Source organism: Anarrhichthys ocellatus, unplaced genomic scaffold, assembly GCF_004355925.1.
Source record: "Anarrhichthys ocellatus isolate YVR2014 unplaced genomic scaffold, GSC_Weel_1.0 scaffold36, whole genome shotgun sequence".
Taxonomy (NCBI): Eukaryota; Metazoa; Chordata; class Actinopteri; order Perciformes; family Anarhichadidae; genus Anarrhichthys; species Anarrhichthys ocellatus.
This window is the reverse complement of record NW_022280066.1, coordinates 3,628,812-3,651,491: the sequence shown is the minus strand read 5'-3', so window position 1 is coordinate 3,651,491 and position 22,680 is coordinate 3,628,812. Positions and strand designations below refer to the sequence as shown.

Genomic DNA, 22,680 nt, shown 5'->3' with positions numbered 1-22,680 from the left:
ACACACACACACACACACACACACACACACACACACACACACACACAGAGTTTAAAACCTCTCAGTCTACTTACAACAATAACACTGTTATGTCAGGCCCACAATATGTTTATGGTGCTATAAAATCTGAATCGGAACATTACGGCGGGATAAAGGCGGATGTTTTTTCATGCCTTAAGCACAGCTGAGCAAGGTGTTATACCTGGGCTGCAGGGACCAAAGGCAAGGATAAACTACTTCCTGCTAGTGTGAGAGAGACAGGGGGAGAGAGTGCCTTCTTAAAAGCCTGGATTCATCCCCCATGACCTGTTGTGTAGCCTCATATAGACGCTTGCCACACAATTTGCTTGATGTGTATTTTTTCTGGCAAATGGCAACCAGCCCCTGTAGCTCGATGGATCTGCTGGAGCAGAAAACAACCGCTGAATGAACTTAGAGGAAAAACAAAAGAAAAAAAACCGGCAGAGCAGATGAGGACTAGGATAGAGGTAGAATGTATGTTGTGTGTGTGTGTGTGTGTGTGTGTGTGTGTGTGTGTTCGTAAGTAACTTGGATGTGAAGTGGAGTTTGTGTCCCATGAAGACAATACAGCTTCAGTGTTGGCATACATTTTAAAGCCTTTATGTATGCAGGCTTGGAGTGGATGAACTATATTTCACCTCAGCCTTTAATCAACCATTTGTCCAGGGCTCGTGTTTATGCATGGCAAACAGAATTGAAGTATTTTATTGATTCAATTCTAAAGCATCTTAGCATATCTTGAGGGCATGTGCACAATTTTAATTTTTCTTATACAGATATCGTAAAGACCATTACACACAGGTCAATATAATGCACAACCCAGTATTCAATACCTATGTATTCAACATACATTTTCATATTTATTTCTCTTTATTTATTTGTCCTTAATATTTCTTTCTCTAATTATTATTCTTGATCTTATTTTTATAAATATCATCATTGCATACCTACTGGTTTAAATGACCATTTAGACCAGTGGTTCCCAATGATTGAATAGGTTGAAAGAGTAAGAAATAATATTACATATTATTTACTTCTTTCAGACAAAAACCTGTGATGAGAAATGACAGGAGTACTGCTTTGTGTGAAGGGGTTAATAGAACAAAGCTTTGAAAGTCCAAAGGTCCAAATAAAGGCATAATACAACCCAAATGTTGGTACCTTGATTGTGGCTTATTATTGATATGAAATTTTACATACATATTTCAGTTATCATTTGAAATACCTTTTTGTTTTCTATCTTTATTTTCTGTTCAAGGCACACATATATTTTCACTTTTACCCTCATCATTGTTTAATATATTCATTGATTAGACATTACATCTATTCATCCTATGATTTGTGAATTCATTCTTTCCATAATCCCAGAATGGCTTGCATTCACCCAAACATTAAATGAAGCACAGTGATTGCCTCTACGTCGAAATAAGAGCGCATTCGTTTTATGGTCGTCGTTGTCGAGGCTGGCTGTTGGTTTTATTATCATCATCGACGCGGCCTGTGGATTGTTCAATAAAACCAGCGAGGTGTAAAGGTCAAAACCTGCATGATAGGTCATGTGTCAAAGGTCAGCACATTATTTCCGCCTTCCCTTGAAATAAAGGGTTAACAGCTGAGGCTTAGATAAGGGCTGTGTGGATCACTCAATTTAGTTCCTTACAGTTTGCATTCAAGAAGGAAAAGAAAAGAGAAAAACAGTCAGGAAGGTGCGATGGATGAGAAGTGAGAAACATGTTTCTTTTGGTAGCCATACAGGCTTTTGACATGTATATACAACAATTTAAGAACAGTTACTTTAAATTGTTGTGCTCTGTTTTTGTGCCTTAAAGACAGAACAGAACAACAAATCAAGCCAATTGAACTCAATTATAGCTTCACAGATGGTCCCTCGTTAAAATATTAGCAACGTGAAGCAGAAATAACTAAATCTCTAACTTAATTTTAAGGACTAGGGCTGAATGATTTGAGTAATGTATCTGATTGCGATTTTAATTAAGACCATTTTCTATAAATTAAACTATAGGCCAACGTTTTAAACAAGATAGGTATGTCTCAAGCTATTCGTCATGATTCTACATGAATAGAACAGTCGGAGGATAAGAGAACATGCAGTTGCTTGATGTTGAGGTCCTCCAAGGCTTCAAGTCAGTCAGTCTGATAAAAGACAACTTCTAAAGTTTTCAATATAAATGGCGCTAATAGTGCACTTTGTTTGTTTGCCATTTACAGAGCCGGGGGGGGAGTATGAACACCGTGAGGAGACCGTAAGGAGGTATTCGCTGAATCTGAACAAAAAGTTCATGTGTTTAACATCACTGATTGAATCTTTAATTAAATATATTAAAAACATGGCAAACTTTACTTCAATCCATTATCAAAGTGTATCATACCACTTAAAAGTGGCGCTGTGTTTATATACACAACAGCTTGTTGGCTTGGTATGGTATGACAAACTGCGAGTAATCATTAACACGACAGTTTGTTTGCACTGAAACTGCTTTAGCTAACATTAGCTTCACAGACTCGCACATACTGGAAAGAAGCTAAACTGGGATACTCAGCAGCTGTCTGCCATACGCTCGACTACTACCGAGCTGATATAATCACCTCTATTGTTTATGTGGAAACAGACTTGACACTCTGACACTGTTTTATTTCGTACGATACAACTCAATTTGTGATCTGAAATTGGCACTTTTTCAAATTGCTATTTGGATGTAAAAAAGATTTATTGTTGAGCCCTTATTCACTCTTAACAATAATCACTAGTGAAACATGCATTACTATATGAACACATTGATGATGATTGAATAAAAGCAGAATTGCTGTGAGTTTGCTGCTGTGAGGGGGTTTGATGTGCGACCGGCTGGGCAGTCGGCCTGCCTCCAGAATAGAAATACAATACTTAAGCAGGATTACTGGCGTTAAAACACCAGTACTGTATCAGTAAACATCTGCCTGTGGCAAGTTTCCTTGAGCAAGACACCGAATCCCCGTCAGCTGCAGAAGTGCTGTTCTGCAGCTGACCCTGGCCTACCAGTGGAAGGAGCGGAGGGCGGGGCTACCCTGTAGGGATCAATACAGACTCGAGTGTTGCAACTATTATATTTCATATGGGGGCAGCATATTTGCATGCTCGGGAGGTTAACATCACCGGGAGGATGTGCCTGTAAAAGCTTTAAACTATCGCTCACTTATCCATCTGTTTATGCAGTGAGCTGAACTCAAAGTATGAAGGAAACACACAGCTAAGCCCGAGAGTATTATGTGGAGCAGGTGGGGAGTTAAGCGCACAAATGTCAATGTGCGGCAAATCAATAAGCTCTCATTGAACCTGAAAAGTAAGTAAGTACCCCGTCTGTGACAATAGGACCCATCTTCCTGTGTCTGTCTTTCGCTTTCCCTCTTACTCTCATCATCTCTCCCCTATATCGTTCCTCCTATATTTTCCACTTATTTTTTCTCATCCTCCCTCTTTTGTATTCTCTTTGTCTCTCTCCGACCCTCTTCTCTTTTTTCTCAGTGTTTTGGGTAATGAAAAACAAAAAAACAAAAACGCAGAATCAATGGGTTGCTGCTTTGTGCCAGCAGACGTGTTGAATGGAAATCAATCTGCTATCTAAAGACAAGAGAGCAGCAAAATAACATGGAGATACACAAATGACTTCAGTGTTTAATATTCGGGGGGGAAGAGAGAAGAAGGGAGAGCCAGCAGAAGAGGAGATGATGAAAAGACAGAAAGACTTTGAGTGACGTCACAGAGCGCAGAAGGACCGGTGTGGGTGTTGTAAGGCTGTCTAATCGCCCCTCCTCCGTGTCCCAACAGGAAGCGGTTTGTTTTTGTGGCCTTCACGCTCTCCAGCGTCATCATTTCCACCAAGTATTTTAAAGTCTGAGAGTACAGACGCAGCCTTTTTTTTTTTGCAGGACGACGATCTCACAAATGCACAAAGGCTTCGGTGTGCTTTTGAGCATAAAAGAGAGAGCAGGAGAGGAAGAGATGGGAAAGCGTCTATCTTGTAATGTGAAAAGCGATGACGCTATGTCTTTGTGAGACAGACAGCTATAAATCCCATCGGCGCCAACCCCTTGATGATGCATTCTCTGAATCGGGTTAAGTGCTGATGAATTATGTACAGAGATTAGGAATTATATGCACGACAGATAATACCAGCAGGCTCTTCTATGAATTATCTGTGTATGTTAATCATATATTGGTGCAGTCACAGAGAGATACAGACTGTAAGAGATCACAAACTCATAGCTCGTAGGAAAACGTGACAACCTAGAGTATTGTCATTATCATGACCCCGATGGTCAATCTCACTGCTCCCCCCAGATCTTCACGAGGTTGCGTACTGATGAAGTATGTATAGGGATTAGCAGCGATATGAAAGGCAGATAATACTGGCAGATTTCCCAATGAAAGCTCTATGTGTTTGTTAATTCCCTCTCCCCCATTTCACCGGAGTAAATATTTAGCTCAAATAACAATCATTCCCTGCGAGATCGATGTAATCTGTGTAACCCTGAGCAAACGGCAAAAGTCAAGAAGGACTAGCACGGCCCTCCCTGTCAAGGCCGTCCTGGATCATGAACTTTTTCACGTGGCAGTTCGTCTGCCATCTTTTCTGTCCATCCCTGTTTCATCTCTGTGTTGGTCTAATGTGCCCTGATATGATATATATATATATATATATATATATATATATCTGTCTGTGCTGTAATGCAATAAGCCGTGACAAATAGTCTGCACATGTGCTCTGATAAAACAATGCTCCTCTTCAACATCAGCACCATTTCCGTTTTTGACAGGGGAAACATTTACACTATGTTTGGAAGTTCATTTCCTCTAACTGAGGCATTCACACATTTTATTATTTACTAGCCTCGGACCTCATATGCTGTACCTAGTTGAATCTTTCATTTACAGAATCAAAGCATTGAAGTGCCGTTGTAGCACCCTGCTCGCGTACTCGTAGGGCGTCCTAGCGACAGGATCCAAACAAGAGCATTAAAATTGCATCAAATCAACTGTAATCTAATCCATACGGATCAGACTTGGGTAATTCTCTACCTCCACATTGGCCATATCATGCTTCAGTTTCCATTGCGCAAACTGTCTTGACTCTGCTGTGATGTAGTGATTCTGTCAGTCTTACCTGTAGACCAGAGAGTCATCCTGGCTCCCATTGTACTGGATCTGGAACATCCTAATGCCTGGAATAGTCCTCTGGAAGTTGAACTTTATCAGTGCCGTTGAGGACGTGGCCTCGGCTGTCACGACCCTCTTTTCCACTCCGCCTTTCACGTCGCCCGTTACGTTGCTCCCGTTGGCTCCGCCTCGGGTCGACGTGGAAATGTCTGACGATCCCGGGTCGGGCTCCTGGATGTTGTTGGTGTTGTTGGAGATGTGTGGGAGTTTTATGATGACCAGGTCTATTGTTTGGTGGGCTTCGCCGGCAGGGTTGGAGGAGATGCAAGTGAAGGAGCCCGTGTCTTTCACCGTACTGATGAGGATGTCCAGAGTACCGTTGGTGTAGACCAACGTCCTGGAGGAGTTAGACACCAGTTTGCCCTCAGGAGAGATCCAGTGGATGGCCGGCTCTGGGTCACCTCTTGCCTTACACCTGTAATGAGAGAGAACCAGCATTAGTTGAATATATTAGAAACAAGACAGAATGGGGTCAACTGCACAGTGGAAGCAGAGCAGTGCCTCAGGGACGTTTCTGGATTCCCCCCCACCTTCTGGCTGAGACTCAAGTGGGAAGGGGAAGAGGTTGAATTCCTGTGTTGTATGTACTTGGGTACCAAATCAATGACATTATGTTACATTACAGTCATTTAGCAGACGCTTTTATCCAAACCGACTTACAATAAGTGTATTCAACATCGGTTTTCAAGAGAACTACTAGTCACCAGAAGTCATAAGTGCATCTCCTTTTTTAAACAAGCATCTAAGAGCATAAACCAGAGCCAAAGTATAGTGCAGAAATAAACAAATGCAATGAGTGCCACAAACGAGTATGAATACAATAAATGCTAAGTAAGTGCTAAGTGGAAGGCAGAAGGTTAGCGAATAAAGGGATAGCAGTTTTGCACTGAATAAATTACACTTTATTTTAAATTATGAGGTTTATCTGTTATTTGTAGTTTTGGACTATGAATCTTTAGGTGAAAAATGATTTTGAGGCTGCAACTTAGTTTTACTCTCATTATTTTTGAATAAATCTGTAGGATGTCAGAACATTGTCAAAAATGTCCATCACAATTTCTAAGAGCCCTTTGTAACATTTTAAAATGTCTTGTTTCACCTCTCCAAAAGTCAAAAAACACAATGATTTTCTGTTTACTGTCATAAAAGACAAAGAAAACCAGCACATAATAACATTTGAGAAGCCCGAGCCACAGAGTGACACATAATTAAATAGTTCATTATCTTTCCATTGACTGATCCATTACTCAACTTACAGTCACAGCTCTGAATTAGTTATTATGCAGGTACAATAAACCAAAGCACTACATGAGTGTGAACTACTAGCTCCTTGGTAAATGTTCATGTGGTTCAGTCATGAAGCAGAGATGCAATAAAAGGACAGAAAACTGTTTAATGGCTGCTAGGCTGTATGACAAATAAGACATGGATTGTGCCAAAGCGAAGATTAATCAGGGAAGTTAAATATTGGGGAGACTAAAGAAAGAATTGCCTTCTTTTCATACCGGTGAATTTTCTACAATGATCGTTTGTACAGGTGCACCTCTGAATTTAAATTGGTGCATTGTCGTGGTCATTGTGACATTTATCATGTGCTGTAATTATAGTGAAGTGCTATGATGAAATGAATAAATAAGAGCTGAGGGTCATTTTTCAGGGGACTTTGCTTACAGGCTCACACTGTACGCATTCTTCAAACATGACCGACATTGGCTGTTGAATGCATTACCCTGGACACTACACAGGATGAAAAATGTTAGGTGTGTTGACCTTCTGATAATCTCGATTTATACCTCATATACGGAGCCGAAGACAAGATACAATAAAGGAAAGAGAATAATAGCATCACATTAATTTCCATTGCCCCTGTTTTTTTGCCTATAATTCCATATTTGAAAACATAACATATATCATGATTGGAAGAGTGTGACCAATATATATGCAAATGAAGTAATCATCATCTCTCAGACCTGTTCTTGATTTAGTTTCAACCTCCTTAAAAGTTGAGCGTGATGTTCCTGCCTTGTGCTTCATTGAACAGTTGGGCACTTTTTGTATTCCCGTGCAGCTTGTAAACATAATGCACACAACTATGAATCAAAACAGAGAGTGTGTGTGTGTGTGTCTGTATGCTTGCGTGTTACTCAATTGGGCAGATTGGTTATAGGAAGGAACTGATAGGGGTACCTGAGTGTAACTCTCTGCCCTTCAAGCACCCTCATCTCATGGGAGTATCTGGTGATGAGCGGAGGTTCGCAGAGAAACTCCTCCTCGGGGACGGACCAGAAGTATCTGCCAGAGAGCTGTTGGGGTGAGGCGCACGTCTCCAGGTCGTCCTCCCTGTTCAGCCTCCGCAGCCACAGTAATTCACAGTTACAGTGGAGAGGGTTCCCACCGAACGACAACACGAAAGAAAAGGAGGCCATGAGCCCCGACGTGGCCAGGACCTGGTAGTGTGAAACAATGATTGTGTTTTAGTCAGGCAAAATGTTATTTTCAAGTAAAACCTCGCTGTACACTCAAATCCACATATTCAAAAGGTAGCTGTCTAGTTCAACCAGAACTCACCCGTTGAGTGTGTGGCAGCTTGCTCTTTCCCATTAATGGATAAAGAAACGAAGGTGATAAAATACATATTTTCCCTTCTCGAACATGTGGCCAGCTGCTTGTATAAATCACTAGGGTCAGACAATATGAAGTATTGATTCAAAATGTAGTTGCATGCTTTTTGAAGAAAAAGGTTCAAATACGCACTAAACAGATTTACAGTGTTTAATAGGCCCTTTACACAGCAGCCATTTTGACATGTCATTGCAGGGTAAACACATTAATAACATTCATTATGGCCCTGTTCCATTCAGCAGGGCTGGGGCCCTGCTATTGTGCAAGCTGGCTCACTGTGACACCCTAAATAGAATAGGAATAGAATTAAATTGATTACACACTTACACCAGTGTTATGCTGCTATGACGTGTGAAAATGGCTGCTGTTAAAAGGGTCTATTGTCACTAGTATGGAAGCTGTTCCATTGACTCCTCTTCAATTAGTGGCACAGCTGCATTTCATTTTATTCTTAAGAGCAAAACACTACACAATTTCATTTATCTCATCTGTAAGCAGAGCACAGAATTACTCTATTTTCACCAGTCTTTAGAACATCTTTAGAACAGTGCAGTTTAAATAATATATATATATATATATATATATATATATATATATATATATATATATTATAGAAAGTTTTAAAAAACTGTTAATTTAAACCTAAAAAGCTAAAAGTTTCCTGAGTTATGAAAAGATATCTCAACAGTGGTCAGTTACATACTGTACAAAGGACAACTAAAGTAAAAGTTTTGACTCATATATTTAGTTTGAATTCAGTTTGTCTCCAATAAATGTTAAAATGAGGAGCCTGATTATGTTTAAGAGTTCCAGGCCTTTTTGTAAGATTGGATTTTGATGCGGCGGGGGATAAAACCCCCTCTGGGAATACCTGTGCTCGTTGAAAAAGTGGGTCCGGTGGCAGCTTTTGGAGTTTATTAGAGGTGACGTCCAGCCGGTTGAGTTTCTGCAGCAGGGAAAATGTTCCCTCTGGAATGTAGTCCAACATGTTGTGGTCTAAACTCAGCGTATGGAGGCTAATCATTCTCTGCAGGAATAACAGAGAGAAACACAGGATTTCATTATTGTTTTGAAAGGAAGAAGTGCGTTAAGAATGCTGGGACACACATAACTGTTTTAATACTTCCTTCCTTACTTATTTAGGCTTCCTAGGCTGCAATATCCTGGTTATTGCCACTGTTCCTTTTAATAGTGCAGTGGTGATGATACTGCTGCAGTTAACTAATGATGTTTACATGTCTATTTTGTAAATGTAAAGTTAAACTGAAAACAACAAAGCCATCATGTGGTTAATCATTATCGAAACACAATTATCTAATGCAGCATCTATTTATCAAACTTGAGTCGAACTACTTTACTCAAGTAAACTGATTGCCTTGACATTTGTATTACATAAAAACTGCTTGTTGGCTGGCAAAGAGCATCGATAAAATTGAAACTGTTATCCCTGAAAATGCTTTGAAATGAAGTGTCTGTGAGGCTTAATAAATAGTACACATAATGGCCTCTGTTCAATCCAAAAGCCTTTAAGATCTCTTTATTTCAATTTCAAACAAATGTCCAAAAGAGCTTTTATGGCCATTTTATTATGCTTGGGATTGGATTTTTTTGAAGTGGACTCCAGCCAGACTGGTGGGAAAGGCTGCAGCAGTTTAAAGAGATCCTGACCTGGATGGTCTCCCAAGGAATAGAGTCCAGGTTATTGTAACTGAGGTCCAGTTCTTCCAGCGCCAGCAGGTCGTTGAACGCTCCCTGGTGGATCAGCACCAGCTGGTTGTTGTTCAGAATCAGGTGGTGTAGCTTCGTCATCCCGCTGAATGTATCATTGCTTATCCTCGTCAGCCGGTTACTGTGTGTGTGTGGGGGGGAGAGAGAGAGAGAGAGCGAGAGAGAGAGCGATGTGAAATAAAAACAAACCCAGCAGCTTGCAGCTTTTGGAAATACAGTACAACATCTCCTATTGATCAAGGGGATTTCATGCAATACTCATATGACGAACACAGCTGTATGCGACCGTACCTGTTGAGGTGTAGAGCTCTGAGGTTTTCCAAATCGGTAAAGGCATTAGGTGTGATGTAGGAGATGGTGTTTCTGGATAATGTTAAGTCCACCAGCCGTGTCATGTTTGAGAAGTCTTTCCTCTTCACACTGTGGACACAGATAAGCAACATTCAGCTAAGACAAGGGACATGCTGCATGTCATGAGACTTCCTCTGGTAGAGGTTCTGCTGCTGCTGCAAGCTAAAGTTTTGAGTAACACCAACACGTGAAGCCGTTGACCTGAGTCAATTTACAGATACTAATTCATTTATTTTTGGAAAGCGATGTTCAATAACAACATTTCAAAAATGAAAAGAGATCTTTTACAGAAAAGCTGTTTACAAGCAAAATAATAGAAAACTGAATTCACACATGGTGTGACTTTTTCCCTGTGCAGCTCATTTAAACTGCAACGCAATCAGGAGGCAGCCTTGAGCTGCTCTATTGACTATGAACCGACTAGGACTTTGTCTGCGGCCTCAAATAATGTGTTTTTTTCTTCACACCTAATGAGTATTATTTCATTCTTGTGCCGGTGGATAATGTGCTCGTATCGTCATTAAAGGCACCCTGGGCGATGCTGCTCTGTCCAAAGATTCAGCGACTTATCTTCGCCGGAGAGGCTCCGGGCCTTCTCGCTTCATGACATCATAGATCAGTGTCTCTATTTCCAGCTTTGAGGAAAAAAAATGTTTCATTCTCGCACATAAAGGCTGAACTTTCCAAGTGCTATTGTACTTAGTTCTTCAAGTATTATACGTTGGTTGTCAATAAGTAAATGCTAGTGAAGTAGTAATATCATAAGAAACATTGTATGCCATGATTCACTTTTTAACCTTCCAGTTGAGGAGTTTAATTTGGAAATCTACAACTAATATCATTTATAAAAAGCATTACTTTTGCTGTTGTTAAACCTGGACGTGTTTGGATTCTTCATTTAGACGTGGAGAGATGCAAGAAAAGTTTTCTTCAAGAACTTAAGGCAACACAGGGTGAGTAATTGATTACAGAAATGCAAATTGTTTTTTGGGGGGGGGGGGGAGTATTGCTAGCAGTGTTAGTGATGTGACCGTTACCTTGTGACAAAGTTGTCAGCCAGCCGTAGCTCCACCGTATGCCTATCAATGTTCGGCGGTACAAACAGTAGACCTTTCTTGGCGCAGAGGGTTGCCAGGTTGGGTGACAGGATCTGACATACGCAGCGCTTCGGGCAGACCTGTGCCCGCACTGCCATGGCAACTGCCAGCATCAGGCACAGCAACAGCCTCTCCATGGTTACCGCCCCACCTGGACAAGACACCTGAGACAGACGGAGACAAAAGCAAGAAGGAAATGGAGACGTTAATGTCATCGGACTTACTTTTTCTTTCAGTGGGAACTTAGCATATATTGTATAAGCCATAATGGAAACAGATGGCACTTCTTTACCCAGAGAAATTATAGGGAATTATGGCACACTTAATGACATGTTTTATATTATATTCCCAGTGTCTCTTCAAAGTCTTCAGTATGCAGTGCAAGAAAATCAAGTGTGCTGCGGACTGCACACTGTATTCTCTCTATTGGGTATAACTGCGCTGGACTAATAGACTACTTATCACCCACTGCACTTCCTTCTATAGTATATCAACAAAAGCGAATGTCGCTCTGAATACAGAGAGCTGTCTTGGTTGAGTGCATACGTTGAAGGTAGGATGATCTGTGCAGTATGGACAAGGCTGACTTGCACATCAGTGACTAACTCCTGAACATGCATCACACTTGGCAACTAGTGAGTCAGATCCCGATGAAGTTAAGCATCCTTATGTTCAGACATGAAACCCGAAGGCCCCAAAGAGCTGATTCACCAACAACTTTTAGCCATCGCTAATCGAACCAGAAGAGATGTTTATTAGAGTCATTTATTGCTCATCCGTTTTGCTATGCACGCACGCACACACACACTCAGTCAACATTAGTAAGCAGCAGTGCTTGTAGTTAATTATGAACGGTTTAGAGAGAGAGGCAGGGAGAGAAAATGCTCATTAATGACAACCTTGATTGGGGTTTGAAGGACACGGGTGAGTCAGGATTAAAGGGATCACGCACACACACACACACACACACACACACACACACACACACACACACACACAGACGTATGCACATTAATACATGAACAGGCTGGGTGAGGGTGAAAGCAGTTCAGGTTTTGCCTCAGTAAACCCTTCTCACACAAAAAAAAGTGATTTTGAATATTTTGTGTGAAAACTTATTTTGTCAGTAAAGAGGTGGTGTACTGCCCTATTGTTGTGGGCAAGTCAGTTTCATTAATATTTATAAAAACAGAGCATGACCATCCTTATCTTTTAATGCTGGTCCTGCACAGCAGCAACATGTGACACTACAATGATTGACAGAACAACACTTTCAGAGAAGTGTTTGGAGATCAGTTCACTCTCTCTTCCAGTAAGTGACACCTTTCTTGTTGCTATCTGAATGGAGTCAGTGAGATGACACTGTACTGCAGGTTGATATCACTGCTGCGCATTCATATTACATCAAATCACTACCCAGTTCTGACTAAGAAGCCATTCACCAGTTGTGCGGTCGGAAAACTCGCTATATACTGTATCTCTCTTTCATTTCTCAGCGTAATTACGGAACAGAACTATGCGGCGACATCGGAGGTCATACAATCCCTGTTTTCCCTTTCTATCTCTATTTGAGTGCAGAGAAAGAAGAGCAGAACGACAGAGCGGCAGCTGAATAGAGCACCAGATGACTCATATGCTACAGAGAGAGAGAGAGAGAGGTGAGAGTGGTGAGAGAGAGAGAGAGAGAGAGAGAGAGAGAGAGAGAGAGAGAGAGAGAATGAAAGCTCACGACCCTTGTGACATGAAAGCAGATATCAGCTCATTAATTACCCTGAGAAATGACTGTACAGTAATGAGAGCGAATGAGTGAGAGGGACAGAGGAATGCAAAGGAAACGAGGGAGAATTATCAGAGAGGGAGAGGAAAAAAGAGATCAGACAGCGAGCTAATTAAAATAAGGGCTAAGCTGTGAAAGGGAAGGGGGGGAGACCTAATTTAATTTAGCGAGAAGAGGCAAGGTAGGATAGATGATCACGGCGCCGCACTGTCACGCTTATATGTGACAAGCAAACCATATATACAGCATGGGAAAGGACGCATAGGCTGAATATCAATTGTTATATATATATATATATATATATGTAAAAAAGGTTATACTTGAATTGAGCTCAATTTCACACAAACTCCTCTCCGTAAACGCACACATAAATTACAGACCCTGTGTAGCTTGAGGTGACATGTCGGACCACTGGGATCAAATTAAATGGTGGATTAACCAACGGGATTAAGGGCAAGGAGGACAAATTAAGCTCTGTTTGGAGTGGTGTGTTAAATACGGTTCTGTCTCACACATGTGTGCAGCCCGCTTTATCCACTTCTTTGAAAGCCTTCCACGCGGACATCCCGGTTCCCTAAAGGGTTTCCCATAAAGCCAGTTTCACCCATGGTTTGCTCACTGATGAACAACTGGCTTCCCAGATAGCTCAAAACGGTATTCTCCACACGTTCCATATACTGAAGCTGATCTCAGGCTGCGTTCCAATCTCACGGGGATAAACAGTGGGACGAGTTGGCAGTTAAAAGCGGCGACTTGCAAGTATTCGCACATTCAAAGTCTTTTTGAAGCTGCCAAGCTGCTGCGATTGAAGATTCTGCAGACTTGTGCTTTCTCCTGATCAGCTTTTTCATACATCCAATTAGCCAGTGCTACATCTGTGGCCATATGCCTTATATTGCAAGTGTGAAGAACAAATAAGCAATCCTGTAAAATCATTTGCGTTCCCGTGTCTTTATTTACATCTGTGAGCTAAGCAGCGATGCAGAATCCCTAAGTGTGTTACTGTCTTAGTCTAATAGGGGCTGCTGCACCATCAGTAGCTTAGCTGCGTTTCAAGGTTTAAGACGGGTTTAAACTTGCGATGTCTTAAACAAAATCATGTAATCTCTTTAACCCAGTGGCTGTGTCCAGTGGGACCGTAATGCCATTAGAGGTCATTGTATCTGAGGTCCAAGTAAAGAGCTCGTCACCACCACCTTTAACACATGACGTGGATGTGGCTTTAGAAGTATGGAAACTATACTCTGTCATCCTCAAGTGTCATCCAGTGGTTTTCAGGGCTCTTCGTCGAGGAGCGTCACGTAGTTTACGATGGTACTTGCGTTGTTAAAATAGATTAGTCATGTCAGAGGTAGAAAAACACTTCATATGTTGAAGGGTTCTCCAACAGTCTCAGAGCGCTGGGGCCTTGTTGAGAAGAGCAATGTTGTTTACTGCAACATCCTATTCAAACAGCTCCGCCAATCCACACAGACACAAAAAGATTGAAGTGACACAGAAAATTGCATCATTACGGACTAGATTTTATAATAAGCATTTTTAGATTGCTGTCTAAGATGGGGGTGCAAATAAAGAAACCGCTCTTTAGATTTTCCTTTTGTTTGTCAGATGCCTACAGGCTGCGGCAGATTATAGTAATATGATATCAATCTAATATTATAAGGGGGCATATCTGTGTCATTTCATTTGACATAGTGCATTTGCTCCGTAGTATTTCAATCACTTATTATGGAACATAGCATGCAAAGATTAATATACTATATAGACTAAATAGGTATAGTATATGGGATTGCTGATTGTATATTTACTATGGCAGATGTGTCTCACTTTAGTTAAGCAACACATCTACACATTCGATTCGACGATTTGATCTCAGGCGCATGATTCGACTGCCAATCTCCCAGTTGAATGGCCGCAGTAGTGAAAAAAACGTGGTTGTAAATCAACAGATCATTCCATTCTGGCTATACAGGGGTGCTGAATGTCTGATTTTAAATATACGCTTGATTTCTCATGATATATACTTGAGCCTATTTTGTTTTTGAATATCAACCAATTAAACATGCTGTTAATAAAAAAATGAAAATAGTGCGAGTGAATAAATCACCATATACGCCTGAATATCGCAGCGACATCTTGCTTTCATGTTGAAAGATGGTAGCACTACCAGAGTGCTGAATATATTTAGAATTGAAAGTTTCTCTCAAATCAGCAGGCGGAGGTGCGGCTTGCGTCTCTCTCTCTCTCTCTCTCTCTCTCTTTCTCTCTCCCTCTCTCTCATTGACTCTCCCTTCGCTTCCATGTTGTCAAATTCTGAAGCTCTTTTTGCAACCACGCGAAGCAAGTAGGCTAAGAAACTGTGTCTGTCAGTCGGTCTGTCTATTGATCTCTGCTCCATTGCAGTACTCTGCATAGAGCCGCACTGTACACACTCACACACAAACGCACACTGCACAACACAGAGCTGTCCATCACACTGGAACAACAGCTAAGAGAGAGTCACATGTATCTAGGCCAATAGTGTTGTTGCTTTTACTGTTTTTCTATATAAAGCTAAAACAGAGGGTGATCAATAAGCACAAACATAATTAAAAACAGGATTCGATGATCATGACAATGTATACTCTTAATTCGGGACACCCCTATGACACTCATCAGTGTTTCCTGACAGAGCATTAATTGTATCCACAGTCAGTCATCTATTAGGTCAAATGAAGGGAAAAGCATTGAGGACACTAATAAGCTTAAAACATACAGAACGCATTAAGGGAACATTTGAGACAATCAAGAGAAAACGGGAGTATATTCATTCCTGATGTTTTGCACACTGCCCACACAGATTTTATTCTAAGCATGTACATTGCTGTTGCTACTGGAAAACATTATGAGTGAATTAACAGTTTACAAGGTCTTCTGTGCCTTCAAGCTTGTACTTTGGTTGTTTGTACCAGCATGTAGTGCATGACAAAAAAAGCACAAATGCCGAGGCCACTTAACTAACCCGCTGCCATCCTTTCCTCTGGCTTCCCACAAGTTGCCTTTGTTTTGTGCGTGTCCACTGGAGTAGACCTTATGCTTCAGCTAATGGCTTTACCCACTTGAACAACATGCAGGGTTCAGCGACTGCTTAACTACATCACAATTACTCTTTATTCAATCAGTGCATTTTATGAAAGCTGGACTAAGCAAGACCAAACACACACACACACACACACACACGACCACACACAGGCAAGCTCTAGAAACTCTGAGCATGCCTATATGAGCAAATGAGCAACCAACAAATGTAGATACACAAGCACACACATAGTTAAACAAGCGAACGTGATCCCAACCACACACAGACTTTACTTTGATATGCATTCAAAACAGATGGCAAATAAGAGTCCTGCAGCCTCAATAACACAAACAAACAGAAACAAAATGCATTTAAACTGATAACAGTTTCTAATGATTTGTTCAAGCAATGAGAGCAGCACGTTTGTCATTTCTAGCTGGCAAATGTTGCTGGGAAATTATATCAGCTGTAGCTAGCGAGCTAATTAAGCTAAAGGTAGCTTGATTGCAGACGTTTTTTAATGTCTCCAGCTTGTTTTTAAATGAGCATGTTGTAAAATACGTGTTATATATATACATTTAATGACTACATACATGATATAATGCTAAAATACTGAGACTAAAGCTGCCTATCCCAGGCAAGGTATTTCATTCCAACACAATACCGGAAGCCATCAGCTATCGGTCTGACGATGATTTAGCCGCTGGGGGAAGCAGCAATATTTTGTGGGTTCTGGTGTAACCAGCCGATATCCAGATTACTGATGACTGATATCTGGGCCAAGGACTTCCTCTTGTGTGAGCAGGTCATTGTTTACAGATCGACTGGTAACCTGAGACATGAGAATGGGGTTGATTAACGGCGTCTAATCGACGGCTACATTCTATAAACAGATATTCACATATGGATGCAGATCAATACATATAAAAGCTAATAAGGAGCTAAATTGCCATTCGACAATAACTGTAGCGAGATTGCATTTCGCTCAATGTGTTCTGCCTCTTTTGCTCTCCACATGGACTGTGTACCTGTATGCAACCACACAATTGGAAGGGCGGAGTGCTTTGGAGAGGAAGAGAGGGGGTGAAAGGATACATAATAAAGTGTTATGGCTGATGTTCGGATGCTCAGTATGCATTTATCCTTGTTCTTAATAAACTGATGTTAGGCAAACCAATGAAGAGCCACCTACATTACTGATGCATTAAAAGTTGGATTCAGCGATGTGACGCCTTCAGCAGAGTTTGCTGATGTAGGCTACTTTCTGATCTGGCAGAACAGGTCGTAATGACAAATGCCGGTTCAACCTGTTTGAAAAGATAAAATTCAAACACGTTTAAGCTTGTACACCGACCAGGCCAGGAAAACTGGAAGTCTACCCAACTGTAAACACCTCCCTCAGTATCAATCTTACGACAGCTCCATCCACATTAGAGATTTTTCAACTGCTGTCCAGGGGAGGAGTTTGGTGTCAATTCCAATCAATCCACTTTGCTCATATTGGCCTGCGAGTCATTTTGCACACTCATGTTTTTTTTTTATTGCATCAAGGCTGAGAAATCCTTCTTTAACCTGCTTCGCGGCCTCCATCGCAATCGCCTCTTCATTACTGATTTGGACTTACTGGATCAAATCAAATCAATCAAAAGGCAGAAACAGCCAGCTGGATGAGTTCATTAGCTGCCAGAAATACGAGACGGTCACCGACAAGGTCAGTCCGATAGCAGAGAAATGAGAGAGCACACAGATGGACGCACACACACACACACACACACAGACACACACACACACTTAAACCAAACACACGAATGCATATTTAATGCACACATAGAGGTATACACACCGGACACACACAGATACCACTCGTGTATTGATTTTAGATGCAGTTACAAACACACTCGTATGCTTTATGAGTTTCACTGGGAAAGAAAGAGAAGCGGTGAAAGAAAAAAAGGAGAAAGACTTGTAATAGGAGATCTTGGCAGTGAGAGCCTATAACAGCAGTGCTTTAAGTGCCTGGTCCATGGCTGCGCTGTGTAATATCTGGTCTACAATGCTATTTCCGCACCATTACATCACAATGCTGTTTTTTTTTTAAGACGCTTCGGAGTGCATCCATCACTGGCTATCAGATGATATTGTGCTCACAAGTCTCTAAGCCATAACATTAATATCGCAATCCCTCAAAAAGAATACAAGCATACAAGTTATCCCTTTCTTTTTATCCCTCTGGCAAGCTTAATGAAGCGTAATATCCAGAGGCAGCTATTCAGATCACACATCTATATATTGTGAATTATTGAGGATGTCTTTAGACACTTCCAAGTCTTGCTATGAGCTTTCTGGTTCCACTATAAGCGTATTTCCACAGTTAATAATAATCATTAAAATAAACGTCATGTTCACCGTGATTAGACAGGGCAGTACAGAGGGAGACAGGGCAGAGCCACACACAGCAACATTTCAAGCTGTAATGCTTGTACAATCACAGTACTTCATTGCACACAGCTGTAGCATGTTTAATGCATAGCTGGCAAAGAATACACATTATTTTCAGCCATGAGTGCAGCCTTATAGGCCGTCCAGAGATCCTATGCAACGCTGTCTAAAAAGGTTAACAGGCTCTGTGTCTGCTAGGCATCTGTGTTTCAGCTGGTTGCATTTCAAGTAGCCTTCATCGGCAGGTTCAGCCTATGGCACAGTGTAACATAAGCTACCCAATCCCTTCTGAAATGTGGCTCTTTTTATAAAAATGGATGGTTAGGCATTTAGCATTTGCTTGAAAAACAGGAATACAAGCCTAACAGTGCTTTCAGAGAGCATGCGAGGACAAACATAGACGTGGTGTGAATGCATATAAGGTCATTAATGGACATTCTGGCAAAAAGCAGGTCCAATCCAAGTTCATCCATTTCTTTTTTTATACCTGCTTTCCCGACAATGTGAGGCCATCCTGCGTTGACTCGAGCAAAAAGAAGAGGACTTGAAGAGGTAGAGTAGTTCCTGCTACATTTTGAAATCAGTCTGTCTGAGCCGTAGCACACAAACACAGGCACAACTCACACACACAAACAGAGTGTTTTTTGTCAAAGCAAAACAGACAGCAAAAACACTTCAATGCTCAAGATTGTAAAAACAGAGAAAAAGGAGAATCAAGCCTAACAATCAAGTACAAATTGTGCACCACCAATTTTTTTTTTTGCTGCTGCTGTGGATCACATTCTTAATAATAATAATAAAGAAGCTTTTAAGGGAAATGTACTGACACACCAGCCTCTCAGCAAGCTCTGGCTGTGGTTACAGAGCTCTCATACACCCAAACTAACATCTCTAGGGTTACAATGAGTGCTGCAAACCAAATAGGTGTGAAAATGTCTTAAGAGGTGTCGGTTGCACAGTGCAACAACGTCTTCCATAACACCGCACTGAACAAGCCCCTCACATCTACCACAGGATGCAGCTTTTTCGAATGTGAAGGAGCCTTTATTACAGTCACAAGTGCTGATGCGGTGTTTCCATCCCTTGAGAGGTAGAGAAGTGTTTGATGTTAATGCAATGACACCATTTGTCTCACCCTGTCATCCAAACTGCCACAGCAGATGGATACACTGCCCTTCCAGAAGCATGAAGAAGAGGGTGAGAAACGTTCAGGACAAAAAGAAATCCCATTAATCTATCCTGTCGTTAACAATACGCATTGTTCACCTCCACATTTACACGGGGGGAAACACACTGCAGATTGGTGGTTTTAAATTATGCATGCAGATGTAAATACATAAATGCACATATTATGATATAAACAATCGGGTCCGAGTCCCAACTGAGAACACATCTGCCAGATGTATACTCTGCTTCACAACGCTGTATCTTCCTGCCTCATTAACACATGCATTAGCAAGACATCCGCATGTGCTCACACCCTCACACAATCCCAAGGTATCGGATAGTATCAAGAGGAACTCTAACAGACTATTTGGAGACGATAACCTACTTCTGTGCGCTTATGTGTAACAATAACAACGGCAACGTCGTGCATGTCAGAGATCATAACCACAGATTCTGTATGCATTACTTTCTGTAATCTTTTAGAGCAAAAATAATTCATTCGATTTAATTCAAACCTGGACGGCTTTCCATCCATTTCGATATGTCATTGACATTTAAGTTGCCGAGACTCAAAGGAATAATCTTGAAGACTTTAATTTAAATTAACGTCTGTTGAGCCACTTCCTCGCCGTATGATATAACACAACGGTGATTGTGCGGATATGGCCGACTGATGAAAGCCCTTTATTATTTATTTATTACGAACAAGGTGTCTGTGGCGACAGTTAGTCACGCATCACCCAGCAGTTGTTGTTCCGCCAAAAAAGGGTAGGCGGAGCTAACGCAACAGACTCGCTCCTCAACTCACTTGTGTGTGAAGCGGTGCACATGGTGCTGTTAACTTAAGAAAAGGGTACACTAAATTAATACTGATAATAATGGTCCTTGACATTTTCAAACTTCAAACGGTAGCATACTTTTTTTCTTTAGTCTTCCCATGTATTCTGCATTGGCTAAAAGTACCGTGTCTTCTGTTTGAAGTCCATGTGGGAACAAACAGAGTACAATTATGAACAAACTAAGCAAAAGCATAAGGGACAACGGCCCAAATCAGTGTGAAGAAAAAGCAAATTCATGGAAATGTGACAGAATATAAGAAGCTGATGTCAAAGTAAGTTGGACAAACTAAAAATAAGATCAGAAAAAAAAAATGAGGATAAGTAGGATAAGATACTAGGATTTATTTTGGCAATGGGCTCTCTAGGGTGAAGCTCATATTAATCATGAATTGGGAAGAGGCAATAAATATTTAATTCAAAGAGTCTAAATTGGGTCAGGCTGTTTTATATTAGAATATATGAGAGATAGACAGTGACATTAATGGTCTAAAATACAGTAGCATGCAAAGCAAGTTAGCATAAGACTGATGGAGACAGAAACAAGAGAAGACATTGCTTCCATTCAAGTGTCGAGAACATTTGAAGGAAACTTTTGAAAAGTCATCAAATACTGATAAGCTGCTCGTAACAAGTCCTGGCATTGAGTTACTTTCAAAGCATCTGCAACATCAATCAGTGTTTAAGGAGTGATTGATGAGTTAGCCACACATTTGTGACTAGATTCATCAAACAGCATCGGCTAGCGGACAGCGCTAACATGAGCGCTTTCCCTGCAGTGGGTTTCTACGAATTGTAATATATTGAAACGGTATATTCTGATTTCATTTGTCACTTCGGTCACATGAACACATGATGACCACATCATTGATATCACCTTATGAAGTCGAAGTGGACTTGTCTACACAACTAGGAGAGACGAAACAATATTAGCGTTCATAACATACAACGGATTTATTTTGGTTGTGAACATGATATATCATCGTCTTTTGAGGGAAAGAGCTTGCCTTTAGCTGCTAAATGCTCAACTATGTTCCCCAGCTAGTCGCTAGCTGTCTGTCTGAGCTGAGAAGGTAATGTGCTGTTGTTGTGTTTTTTGCCTGCTGATAATGAAAGCAGCGATATGAGAGCGGTGAGAGTGAATCAAAACGGTAACTTGTGGGCGGGACAGCTCAACATCGCGCTGGAGCTCGTGAAGCTCTGTAAAGCCGAGGGGAGCTGCAGATTCAGCTGATAATTCTCTGTAAGTCCATCACTCCAAGCGATGCCTCTTACATTACACATATCATACAGTGTTGTTATTAAACACACGTTTAAATCTAAAGCTTGATAAATGTACGGAGTTAAAACTTGAAACACCAGCCAAAGAAAAAGCCTGTTCCAGGTGTTAGTCAGTGAATCTATCCAAGTAAATTCAATCTTGCTTTTTGGAACAGTGCATTTCCCAGGCAATGTATCCCAATAAAGCAGCAGTGTGTAATCAGTGTTTTTTTCTGTATTATTCCTCCGTGTCTGCTGTTGTTAAAAGGTACCATCGACCAGTCTAACTTGCAACTCCTCTTCTGTGATTTGGTCAATTTGGGAAAAGTAAAGTTAAGCTCAGTTGTTGCACTAAATACAACTCTGAAGAAGGGCACCTAATGGACACCCTTAGTTGAGAAAGGTTGACTTTCAGAGTGGGACTACTTACTCTTCCATAACTGTAACAGCTGGAAGCATCACCATATGGGACATCAATATCTTTTTTTTTATGATTCATGCAAAAGTATTATCTGAAAATAATGTAACAAACTATTTATTTAAGGGAGAAATAAAGCTACACAGGACATAATAAAGCTTTTTTTATTTTTTTTTTAATAGTTACATGCAAATATAGACTACTCTCATACCCATTAATTTACTCACTGGTGGCCTTTTTCTCCTCCAGTGGTTGTTTGCAGGCATTGCAGCTAAGTATCTGACACCACGGCACACTGTTTGAGTAACAAAACCTGCAGCCTATATCATTGTTGATATGTGTTTGAAATTCTTAATTAATTAGTAGTTGTGTGCACCACCACAGTTATGTTAGCCTGGAAATGTCTATTGTGGCAAAAAAGCACATTTGAATGGATGGAGAAAGAGAGAGAGAGAGAGAGAGAGAGAGAGAGAGAGTGGGAGAGAGAGTGGGAGAGAGAGAGAGCGAGAGAGAGAGAGAGAGAGAGGGAGAGAGAGAAAGAGGTGGGAGGATGACAAACTGTTTCCATCATCATCATCCTCTAGGCAAGAGGAGGCTGCATGCTTACATAAGAATACACAAAACACAGCGCACATATGCATCTCCACACACACACACACACACACACACACACACACACACACACACACAC

At 41.0% G+C, this 22,680-nt stretch overlaps 1 protein-coding gene across 2 annotated transcripts in view; it reads right to left on the bottom strand.

Moving 5' to 3' along the window:
• The window catches only part of LOC116394054 (leucine-rich repeat and fibronectin type-III domain-containing protein 5-like), a 98,324-nt gene that overhangs the window by 9,613 nt on the left and 66,031 nt on the right, over window positions 1–22,680 (bottom strand). For both annotated transcript variants that reach the window (XM_031866832.1, XM_031866834.1), the window contains exons 3-8: window positions 10,975–11,198; window positions 9,878–10,006; window positions 9,527–9,707; window positions 8,730–8,885; window positions 7,424–7,683; window positions 5,184–5,651 (exon numbers count right to left, since the gene is read on the bottom strand). In XM_031866832.1, coding sequence (XP_031722692.1) covers window positions 5,184–5,651; window positions 7,424–7,683; window positions 8,730–8,885; window positions 9,527–9,707; window positions 9,878–10,006; window positions 10,975–11,171 — 1,391 coding nt within the window. In that variant the 5' untranslated portion in view covers window positions 11,172–11,198. The remainder of the gene's footprint in view (window positions 1–5,183; window positions 5,652–7,423; window positions 7,684–8,729; window positions 8,886–9,526; window positions 9,708–9,877; window positions 10,007–10,974; window positions 11,199–22,680) is intronic.